Below are 11,938 nucleotides of genomic sequence, written 5' to 3'. Positions count from 1 at the left end.
GGCCAGGCTGGACACTGGGGCTGGGAGCAGCCTGGGACAGTGGAAGGTGTCCCTGCCATGGYTGGGGCGGATGAGATCTTTAGGGTCCGTTCGTGCCGCCTGTCCCGCCGATCAGTCTCCTCTCTGCCGGCTGTGTTTGGCAGCACACAGAGCTCTCACATTACAGCACTCCTTTGTTTAACACTCTGGATTTCCAGGGCCCGGAACCGCCGTTCTSGCCCGCGTTGCCGGCCGGACGCGGGGGCGGTGTGCCCGCCATGGCGGCGCCCTCACGGGTGTTCGCGTTCCGGGACGCGCGCTGGGCCCCGGACCCGGTGCTGGAGCCCGGCGCTGCCGTGCGGAGCCCTCAGCCCGCGCCGCTGGTCATCGACAACGGCTCCTTCCAGACGCGGGCGGGATGGGCCTGCCCCGACCCCGCCGTGCCCGCCGAGCCGCTGCTGCGGTTCCGCTCGCTGGCGGCGCGGAGCCGCGGGGCCCGCGGCGGGGCCGGCGCCGAGACACAGGTGGGGAACGACCTGGGCAGCCCCGAGCCCCTGCGCTGGCTGCTGCGCTCGCCCTTCGACCGCAACGTGCCCGTGCAGCTGGAGCTGCAGGAGCTGCTCCTCGACCACGTCTTCCAGCGCCTCGGCGTCTCCTCGCAGGTAGCGCCGGGCCGGGGCTGGCAATGGCAGGATGGTTTGGGYTGGGAGGGAGCTCAGAGATCATCTCRTTCCACCCCTGCCACGGGCAGGRCACCTYCTGCTACACCAGGCTGCTCAGATTYCCSTGCAGCCTTGGCYTTGGACACTTCCAGGGATGAGGCAGCCACAACTTACCTGGGCAACRTGTTCMCCTCACAGGGAAGAATTTTTTCTAAATATGTGATCTAAATATACTCCCTTAAACTTGCTGTTGGGTCATGCTCTTATTATTAGTGTTTGCTGACCACCTGTGTACCCAGCAGTGTGGAGAGTTGCTTCTCAGCCCATGGAGCCCTTTGCATGGTAACACCAGTCTGAAAGCTTTACCCAGCGTGGAACTAAAGCTTCCACTACTTTTCACTCACACTTCACCTCCTCATTGCATAGATTCTGGTTGCTTAGATTTTTAATAATTCATATATGCTTTTAAAAGTCCTTTTTCCTCCAGTAGTAGTAGTTCGTTGGTTGAATTAACATTAACTTTTTTTTTACCTCTTTAAACACTAGATATAATTTAATTTCCATCATTAATAGCCTGCGCATGAAGCGCTTTCTGATGGCCATTTTGTAGGAGTTCTTGTGGTTTTTAAAAGAAGAAGCAAGGATAACTCACTCTGGATTTTCCCTTCATACCTTTATTGTTATTTTCCCTTGTCTCTCCCAGGGCTGTGTGGATCACCCAATWGTTCTGACAGAAGCAGTTTGCAATCCTCTGTACTCAAGGCAAATGATGTCTGAGCTCCTCTTTGAATGCTACCAAGTGCCCAAAGTGTCCTATGGTGTGGACAGCCTCTAYAGTTTCTACCACAACAGAAGGCAGAGCTGGCCCTGCAGCGGTTTGGTGATATCCTCAGGCTATCAGTGTACACACATTTTGCCAGTCTTAGAAGGCAGGTGAGTTCTGAGTGTCTTAATTCCAGTGCAACCACTGACTTTTCCAGTGATGCAAATACCTGTTCCTCCAGCCCTGCGCTATTAACTCTTATCAGGTCTTAATTTATATTGATGAGTTAAAACCAAGTCTGCAGGTTTTGCTAAGTTCTGTTGAGTTTTGAATTGAAGAAGTTGTGCTCCTCTTGTAAAAGTTGTATTTTAGTTGCTACTCTTGCCTTGATGTGTACTCTCAAAAGCAGAAGGGGGTATCTGACCCAAAGGAAATTGGGCATTAAAAATATATAAGTTAAGGTTTAAAGCAACTTTGGGACAAAATGAAGTGCTCTGCGTGTGAGACTTCTGCAGTGCTTGAGGCCTTTATCATTACGGTTATTCTGCTACATTGCTCTTCTTTCTCTTTTTACTTTTTTTCTCTTTTTTAATCCTTACTGCAGGAAATGGCTTTATTATATCTGCTAAATGCTTCAATTTTTCGAAGTTTCACCTGTCCAGCTGTGAAATGTTACAAAGGTCGAAAAACTACTTTTAGCTCCACTAACCATCACTCCCCTTCTTAGAATATTTCCTCGCTGTAGCCAAAATTATTTAATATTTGGGTTTTTTTAAAGCAGGACAGAACCTTTCAGAAAGATACGTAGTAAGCAAAGCAGTGATTGTGCTGTTATGTGAGAAAAGCAGTGTGTTAGATTCTCTGAACTTTGAAATATTTATCTGTGAATATTAAAGAAATTAAAGAATTCTGGGGAAAGCAGGAGCTCTGTTTGATTTCCTGTGTATTGCCCCAGTCTRATCTGTGTTTTTTTGCTCCTTGAAAAGGCTGGATGCCAAGAACTGCAAGCGCATTAACCTGGGGGGGTGCCAGGCTGCCGTGTACCTGCAGCGGCTGCTGCAGCTCAAGTACCCCGGGCATTTCGCTGCCATCACACTCAGCCGCATGGAGGAGATCCTGCACGAGCACAGCTACATCGCAGAGGACTACATAGAAGGTAAAACCAGCTCCAGAAGGTAAAACCAGCTCCAGAAGGTAAAACCAGCTCTAGAAGGTTAAACCAGCTCTAGAAGGTTAAACCAGTTCTCATTCACCACCCACACTTCATTTGTCCTCCCTTGTTTTCAAGTTGGCTCAAATTCTTCCTGAAATACTCCATTGCTGTTTGATTTTCTTTGTAGTAACTTGCCTCGTGCTTTACAGTAGTTTAATATTTAAAATTAAGGCGGAAATAAAACTTAGCTACTACCAAAAAAAAATCTRTATTAGTTCAAATTTCACTGATGAATAAAAATTGGGATGATTTCAGGTGAAAAGAATTTAAAATGAGCTTATTAATTATTTTGTTCTTCAAGACAACCTTTAAATTGTTTAGGTTTTCTTTATCTAGGTATGTTTCTTATCTGCATTAAGGTTTCCAAAATTGCACAGGACATTTCTCATGACTTTGTGGGAATTAAGTAAGTTGTAAAATTTCCATGGCAAATGTCATCTGAAGTAGTGGCTGAAGAAAAGTGTTTTTTTAAATTTGTCACTTGTGAATGAGYCTTCAGGAATCCTTAGAAATGTGGAGAGAAGAGAGACTTCATAGCACTTGGTGTTTCCTGGAGGTGAGAGCACTCAGAGCCACCTGCACTGGGTGTGTGACCTGAAGGCAGTGCTCAGAGGGGGAAGCCAAACTTGGGGACAGCTGCCAAGAAGTGACAAAATTCTCTGCTGGACCATTTTTGCCTTCTTTCCTCACCTTCCATCCTTCATATGGGATGCGCACAACACTTGAATCTTTGTTTTGGGCTGACAGAACACAAAGTTCCTTTGCTTTCCTAACCCCCAGAGCTGCAGAAGTGGCGCTGCCCAGAGTACTACGAGAACAACGTGCACAAGATGCAGCTGCCTTTCTCCAACAAGCTGCTGGGGAGCACCGTGGCATCCGAGGAGAAGCAGGAGAAGAGGCAGCAGCAGCTGCGCCGCCTGCAGGAGCTCAACGCRCGGCGCCGGGAGGAGAAGCTGCAGCTGGACCAGGAGAGGCTGGACAGGCTGCTGTATGTGCAGGTAATCCTGCACAGATTTTGTGTGGTGTGTTGGGAGGAGGGCAGGCTGCCTTCAGAGCTCTRTCAGAAGGTCACACATCATGATAAAAGCACTGTGACTGTTCTGGGTGTTCTGTGATGGGAGCTTGTCAAGGTTTCATGTGAGATAACAGATTATTGGTGCAGGGGATGTTTTCAGCTTCTGAGCAGCACTTCTTTTGGGAAATACTTCAAATGCTGCACAAGTGTGCACATCATAGTATATGGTAATGCAAGCAGTGCACTGCTGACAGCTGTGATTGCCCTGTCTTGTTCACCACAGCAAGCTGTGATCTGTCCACAGGAACTTTTAGAAGATGGTCAGATGGATCAGTTCCACAAAGCTTTGGTGGAGTTGAACATGGACTCTGCAGAAGAGCTTCAGTCTTACATCAACAAATTGAGTTTGTCTGTTGAGCAAACAAAGCAGAAAATCCTACAGTCAGAAGCSAGTATTGAAGTAGATGTTGTGGACAGCAAGCCAGAGGTAGGATGTTTTCACCAAGTTAATCCYCATTTTATCTCTGAGAGAATTAAGYTTCTGTGCTTGAAAACRTRTCCCTTCAGAATTCCATTGATGAATTAAACTTTAACACACTGCAAGTCATTGTTAMGTTGGAAACTGCTTCTCTGTTTTCAGAGAGAATGTCCTGAGACAACCATCCTTAATCATCAGTTGCTTTCTATTAAAGATACAGAGGAACCCATCAATCTTTTTTGTTAAAAACAGTATTTATTTTCCTTTCTGTTCTTCCTCTTCAGGTGCAGAGAACTTTTTGGTAAACAACCAGCCCTGCCTTCATTCTGGCTGTCTGTTTTTGGTGCAATTAAGCAGCATGTTCTGTTTTGGTTCCTTAATGAAAGATTAATCATTCACTTGTTTGTTGGAATTGTCTTGAAGATGAGAAGCTCCTTGTCTGCTTTGCCAGACTAACACAGGCCCAGCACACAGCAGCTGCTCCTAAGGGGTTGGCTAAGGCTGTGCATGTGCTTTTAATTGCCTTTCAAGTCACATGAKACAACTTTTTTAGCTTTATCAGCCTCTATTCCGGGAAAAGGTAGAGAGAAAACCATAAAATTGAAGCACAGAGGAGAGATTGTTGATTAGGTTGCTCGGAGAAGCTGTGATTGCCTCATTCCTGGAAGTGTTCAAGACCAGCTTGGAGCAACCTGCCAGCTTGGAGCAAAAAGTGTCTCTGCCCATGGCAGGATGGGACTGGATGGGCTTTGAGGTCCCTTCCCACCCAAATTCCATGATTCTGTGATTATCAGTTAAGCTGTGTAACAATCAGAATGACTTTGCTTCAGCAAAATTCAGGGGGATGATGKGCTTATCCTTGTGGTAAGAGTCTTCCTGCTTTCTGTCAAAAGAAGATGTTTTAGAAGAAAGAGAATTGAAAAATTAGCAGCTACCTGTGATTTTTGTCAGTGATTGTGCCTTAATTCCAACATGTCCCACACTTCTCTCTGCTAYCTCAGACCTCAGAATGAATCCACAAACTTTGTTATTTGGTCTGTGCCTTGAGAAAGCATCTACAATTATCACAGAATCCATTTGTAAGACCAAGTGTTTGGCTGAGTTCTGTGCATCTTTCTGGTTTTGTCTTTTTTCTTATTTTTTAAGATATGGAAAGAAATTGATTTAACAGAGAGAACTTCATGTGACTCATTTTGTGCTRTAACAATGAACACTGCTAAACTTCAGTTTGTTATTGCAAACGTTTAAGTAGATATAAAATAGGTACTTGAGAATGTTTGAAGGACATAATTTTAGCTCATCCTGACATTGAACAAATGTTCAAGTTTAAAATAACCAAAACAAATATTTAGCAACAAAATCCCAGAGGTAACATTGGAACACAAAAAAAATAAAGATAATTAAAAAGCTTCTCCTGCCTGACAGGAGTCTTGTAGGATTTTGAGTGATGCTTTTCATTAGGAAAGAGCTGATGGTCTGTGTAAAATAAAAGGAGTTTTGGTGCATCCTCTGAGCAAACAGTAGACASTTGRAACTCTCAAAAATTGTGTGGTGGYTTTGTAGCYAGCAAATATTTGTTTTCCAGTCCCACACAAGCAAAATAGGGAAATTAATGGTAATTATAGATCAGTGGTGCTGGGAGGGCACCAAGTTTTAACCAGTATAAAAAGCAATTTTACTAAGTTTTAATAGGTTGTTATGCTTGGGACATGGTGACTGGGATCCTGGCAGTCAGCCTGGTGACTGAGGCCTGGATTTCTGAGCTGCCATTGGATAAATTTATTAGAAGTATTTGGGTTTTGTGCTTTGAGTGAATGTTTTTATTTCTATTTTCTGGTCATATTTGGTTTCAGACATGTTGGAAAGTTGAGGAAATTGAGTTTTATAGACATGTCACCAGAACTGAAGTCACACCTGAGCTAACCTCCCATAACATACCTGCTCTGTTTCCAGACTCCTGACTTGGATCCGCTGGGCAGTGAACAGTCCCTGGAGGATGTGGAAAGCATTAATGAGTTTGAACCTTTATTTGCTGAGGAGCAGCCTGAAGTTGAGAAGCCTGTTGCTGCAGTGCAGGTTTGGTTTCTATATTTACACCTCGTGCATGGTTTCTGCATCCCAGTTGTCCAGCCAGTYTGCTGGCATTTCTCCTCATGCAAACAATGTTTGCCTGCTCTTGGAAGAGATGCTTGAGCTGCCTGAATGGGACATTAAGAGAGGAGAAGTCCAGGCAATCTTAGCTTGTGGTTTAGAAAGAGAATATTCCCACTTGGCTCACTCTGCAGGCAGTGCCTGGTGTAGCAGTGTTGTGTTATTAAGGAAAAAAGTCCTGCTCAAGTTTTTTTGTCTGTGATCCATAGCYTGACATCTCATCCCAGTGGACACAGCATTCAGCTTGTGAGGTTGAGCTTTAGAATTGAGTGTCTCCAAGCAGAATAAGTGACAGGAAAAGTCCAGCTTCCTTGACCTTTTGGAACCTTTAGTATCATTGCTGTAGAACATTGCCGTCTGTTTTTTTTGTACAGAATTGTCTGGAAACTTTGCTTATTCTAGAATATTACTGCTCCAGAATATTACTGAATATAATAAGTATATTATATTGCATATAACATAATTGCCCACTGCTTCTCAATCTTCTTCAAGCCCGTGTTTAACCTGGCAGAGTACCACCAGCTTTTCCTTGGCACTGAAAGAATCAGGGCTCCAGAGATTGTCTTCCAGCCCTCCCTRATAGGAGAAGACCAGGCTGGCATAGCAGAAACCATGCAATACGTCCTTGAGAGGTGAGGTTACAAAATTTTCTGCTTCAGACAAGCTCTTTTGGTATCAGCTTTTGAAATGCTGGGGGTTTAGCAATAATTTGAGAAAATATGTTGGAATAGTTATTTTGGTGGGGTCAAGCATTGCAGGCTAGACATGTCTTCCTGTTCTAAAAGCCACATGTAATTCTGCTTGTTTTAAGTCAGTTCAGTCAATTACCCTATCAATGAAAAATTTTTGAGTACACTCCTCCAGTATGTGTATATTTGTAAATTATAGCTACTACTAAACTAATGTATTGTAAACATTTTAAAGCACACTTAAAACCAGAAATTAAAAGAGAATGAGATAAGGGTGAAATAAACACTATTTAAATGTATTTATCAATGGTACAAAAAACACCTCCTTCCTGCATCCCAATTGTTTTGCATAGACCCCACTTTAGAGATCCCTGGTCAAAATGGTTACGGAGGGGAGCAATAAACTCTTGCAACAGTTGACCTGGCAGTCTCTGGTTTTGGGAGGCTAAAATTAAGGGTAGCATTTTAAGATTGTGATGCAGGGACCCTTGCTGGACATTTCCAGACAAATTAGCATTGATGAAATGTCACCAGTGAATTGTATTAACATAGGAGATCACATTTTCTGAGAGGTGGGAATTCCAGCCCAAGAAAAAAGAGAGAAATCCTGTCATTGTTTTATGGAATACTGTGTACTCTCAGGATTTTCTTCTGCCATCTCTTGAATTTCCAGAAAACAAACAAAAGCTTTTTGTGCTAGGAAAATGAAGTTTCTCCAAGTGAGTCCTGGGACAGTTCAAAGGGCAGATGTCCTCGAGAAAGGCTGAAGCTGTTCTTTTCTTCACAGGTACTCAAAGGAACAGCAGTCTGTTCTTGTCCAGAATGTTTTCCTCACTGGTGGAAATACAATGTACCCTGGACTGAAAGCCAGAATCCAGAAGGAGCTCCTGGAAATGAGGCCATTCCAGTCATCCTTTGAGGTGTGTGAATTGATGTGTTYGTGTGAGCAGCCAGTTCTGTGTTCAGATGTAGTTGGGCTTGGGTAAGGTGCAGAGCAGGAGTGCTTAGTGCATGGAATGGAGAGTGTTTTAAGACAAGACACTTCAGAACAGCTTTTTTGACCTGAGAAGGTGCAGGTTGTACAAAGATACAATTGGTCTTTCTGAAGACAGCACAGAGAAAGGTGCCTTGGAAAAGGGAGCTCTGCTTCTGCTGAAGGACCATGCACACACAAATGTTTGGCTGGAAATTTACAGATTGATTGCTGAGAAATAGATGGTGAAARCACACTTGAACCCATTCCTAACATTACTCTTTTTAAGAGACACTGAAGAATCAGCTCAAAGTTGTGAAATTCAGTTGTTTGTGTCATACACCACTGTAATCACAGTAAGRAGGGCTTCTCTCTCCTGTGCTGAATTGCCATTGTCATTCTGCTTTCCTTCCAYCCAGGTTCACCTTGCTTCCAGCCCTGTCTTGGATGCCTGGTACGGGGCCAGGGACTGGGCAGTGGAATACATGAGCCGTGAGGAGGGCTGGATCACCAGGAAGGACTATGAAGAGAAAGGGGGGGAATACCTGAAGGAACACTGCGCTTCCAATGTCTACGTTCCCATCCGCCTCCCCAAGCAGGCCCCACGGACTGCAGAGCCATCAGCTCCCAGCAGAACCTCAGGCACAGGGAACCCCAGTGAGCAGGCATAGCCCTGTCCTGGCACCCACAGCTCTGCAGGGAAGAGTCACTGGTGTGCAGGAGGGCAGAGCTGGCTGCTTGGGAGCGCTGAGATGCCATCCAGGCCCTTGGCTGAGGAGGATGGGCCACACTGGCGTGGCCGGAGCGCTCAGAGCCGCTCACACACAGCAGCTCAAGGAGGGGAAAACACCCTTGTAGAGACTGTCACAGTGAGACTCAGGGGTTTGAGAGTGTACATTTTACAGCTTTTTAAAATGTACCGGAATGTCCTGGTTTTAATGGCTTTTATTGCAGCAGGGCAGGCAGCCCAGCAGGGGTCCCCCTTGCTCCTGTCACCATCGTCTGTCGGGACATTCGGGCTGCTCTGGCGCTGCAGGACACCAGAGGGGCTGAGCTCAGCCTCWCCTCCCCAGGCCTCGTGYTCCATGTCCTTCCTGCTACACACGYTCTGCTAAACCTCCACCAAATAACCAGTGGGGTTTCAGGTGCTTCTKGTCTTCACTGATGTCAGAGATATCGGTGTTGTGGTTGAAACTGGGGACCTGGTCACATGAAGGCACAGCCCTCCCCAAAGCACAGTCAGAGGCAGTGCCAAGCCTCGTGCAGCCCTTGAGAGGTTCTGCAGGCTGAGCAGGGCAGCTCTTTGATTGGACTTTTTGATCAAAAGTTGTTTTAGCAATAAAGCAAAGCCTTTTGCATTACCATTGACTTACAGATTTCAGTGATTTCACCTTTTTAGAGCAGTAAGGATGGATTTGATTGGTTGTACTTTGCTTAAAAACTCAGGTTTGCAGCCAGGCTCCTCTCCTGCTGTACAGTGTGTTCCATCTTAAATTTGGGGATTCAGCTGTCACACTGAACAACTTGTTGATTTTCCAAAAGAATAATCCATTCCGAATGTCTAGACCTAAGGAGATTCCATCACTTTGGCAAAAGCTGGAARAGGCAAGGTAATGGGCAAAATATCCAGACAGTAACTGGTGTAAAGCAGGTGTGGAGGTGGTGATTTTGTCCCCAAGGGGTGCAGAGCATCGAGATAAATTGTCATCTGGCAGATTCACAGGGAAGGCCATAAGGAGCTCGTTGGTGCAGAAGTTTGCTGCCACACAATGRAATTTGTGGATTCAAAAGTATTACCCAGATCTGCAATTAAAAAAAATAACCCAAGAAATCCGTGGGAAATAGCAAGGTGTCAGCAGAGCACTGAGTGTTTTTCAGAGAGCCTGTGAAGGAAGGGTTGTGGACCKGCTCTCCTGTGGCACCAGCCCTGGCCAGTCCCAGGTGGGATCCAGGTCTGGGTGGCCTTTGCCTGCTCCTCACAGGGAGCTGCTGCCTCCAGATGACCTCGAGTGGGGATTATTGATACTATCCCTAACTGCCTGGAGGCAGCTTTTAGGACAATTAAGGGAATTCTATGGGTGGTAAAGAATGTGGAAAAACGTGCTGTGCTGAAACCAGTGAAGTTACACCCCAACATGTCTTTTCAGATCTCAGTGACCTGGAGTGGAGTAAATGATGTCCCATTGCTGTTTGACCCCTTTCTGACCCATCTTTAGCYACTTTAGGCAGAGTGGCTACTCAGGGTGTGGAAATTGTTCTGATAGTTGGTGTTGGTGCTAAAGAGATAAGAGTGTTGTACATAATGCTGTTCCAGAATGAGGGCCTGAAAGGGCATCTATARTGTATAATTGTATGACTTCTAAATCCTTGGCCAAATTGTGCCAGCCACTTCTCTTGCATTAGTTCAAAGCAGAGCTGTCTAATTCTGTACAGAGGTGCCAAAGCAGCTGCTTAAACAGCTTGAAGGCAGCATAATTTTATAATCTTCTGAATATTAGCTGTTCATTTGCTACTTTGTGCCCACATTGGCTGGAGTAACTGATGAACTTGGACAAGGTGATCACTGTCACAAGCTATTCTGTGTGTGCTGGTGGCCATTCAGGTGCTTGGAACAGCATGAAAAGCGTGAACATTGCAGAATGGGATGAATTTCACCCATTTTGTTTCAGTTCCCTGGTAAGGATTTGCTGTGGTGCTGGCAGGAGAAGAATGGAAGGAGYGTGTGGTGCTGAGGGCAGGAGGATRCCATGGTGTCATTTTGGRCAGTAGTGTTGGAGTCCTTGTGGAGCCTCCTTGCTGTGACACTTGTGAGGTTTTCTCATCCCCACGAGCAGAACCATTTGGTTGTTTTCCATGTAAGTGGCACAGGGCTCTCCAAACCCAGAAGGAGTCTGGCCTTTTCTCCTGTGTGTTGGTTTGTGCCCCCTGAGCTGGGAGCAGGCCAATAGGCACCTGCTGGGCTCCTTTTCRATGGGACATTTGGAGAGGAAAAATAATCCTTCTGTGGCCAGGGAGCTGGAAATGCTGCTGTGAGGGCCTTTGCCAAGTGATGGCAGGGCTGCTGTAGGGTGAGCTGCCGTGCCAGCAGCCTCAGAATCATTGCTGTGTGTGTTTATCCTGGCAGGTGTCCCCCAGGCTGACCCAGTGCAGTTTGCCAGGTCTGAGATGGTCAAGTGGTTCCCATTTGGGCCTTTGGTAAATTAACTTCAAACAAGTTGTAACCTTGTTCTACAATTCAGTTATCCCCTAATTCAGGTCAAAGAATACCAGAGTACAATTTCACAGCAGTGCTGAGTTTGGTCTATTTAAAAGAGAGCTCAAACTGGGTCCCACCTTTCACAGGGTCCCTCAGACCTGCTCTGGGTGGAAACACCACGTCAGTGAGGAGCCCAGGAGACTGAACATCCATCACGTGTGCCATGTCCCAGATTTCCTTTGGAGCCACCGACAAGCCTCACTTAAGGGCTTCAAGGCTTCTCACGCTTCCTGTGCCACAGCAACTTCAAACATGTTCTTTGCTAAATCTCTGCTAGGACACCAAGATTAGAACTCTCTGCTCCAGTTATTAATCTCTGGAATACTTAATGTGCTGTGTAAGACAGCATGGTGGAAGAAAGAGAAGATGCCCGTGAACTGTCACTTAAAATTTAGGATTATCCCTCCGGAGACAGCCCGCAATGATCCTCTGGCAGGCAGTCATAAACCACAAGTTTTGAAGCTTGTGTGGGATGAGCAGGGGAGGGGAGAATGCTGTAATGGATTAAACGTTATCCCCAAAGTCATATGGTGGGATTTGCACCCGCTGGTTGGAACGCCGGGCGCGGAGCAGCTGCGCTGATTCCCATCGCTCACTCCCACTGCTCTGCGCGGGGAGCGGGCGGTCCCTGAGCATCAGCTGCAGCACAGCTCGGTTCTGAACGGCTCAAACCCCWGCCATGGCTTGCCAAGAGCTTTCCAGTCTCCTTTCATTCCTTCTTTTCAGGCACTCAGCTCCCTGTAGGTAGTTGCCAAACAC

General features: G+C 46.0%; 1 protein-coding gene across 1 annotated transcript; it reads left to right on the top strand.

Moving 5' to 3' along the window:
* Window positions 1–228: 228 nt before the first annotated feature.
* On the top strand, window positions 229–9,281 carry ACTR5 (actin related protein 5). The gene is made up of 9 exons (XM_057378003.1): window positions 229–641; window positions 1,345–1,574; window positions 2,391–2,560; window positions 3,398–3,615; window positions 3,937–4,119; window positions 6,064–6,186; window positions 6,754–6,893; window positions 7,738–7,870; window positions 8,343–9,281. Exons 1-9 carry the CDS (start codon window positions 258–260, stop codon window positions 8,592–8,594), a joined length of 1,833 nt encoding a protein of 610 aa, XP_057233986.1. The 5' UTR covers window positions 229–257; the 3' UTR covers window positions 8,595–9,281.
* The last annotated feature ends 2,657 nt before the right edge of the window (window positions 9,282–11,938 follow it).

Source organism: Malurus melanocephalus, unplaced genomic scaffold (genome assembly GCF_030028575.1).
Source record: "Malurus melanocephalus ecotype Western Australia unplaced genomic scaffold, MMel_1.1 scaffold_338, whole genome shotgun sequence".
In the NCBI taxonomy this organism is placed as follows: Eukaryota; Metazoa; Chordata; class Aves; order Passeriformes; family Maluridae; genus Malurus; species Malurus melanocephalus.
Note: the sequence above shows the minus strand (reverse complement) of the source record. Positions and strands in the feature narration are given on the sequence as shown.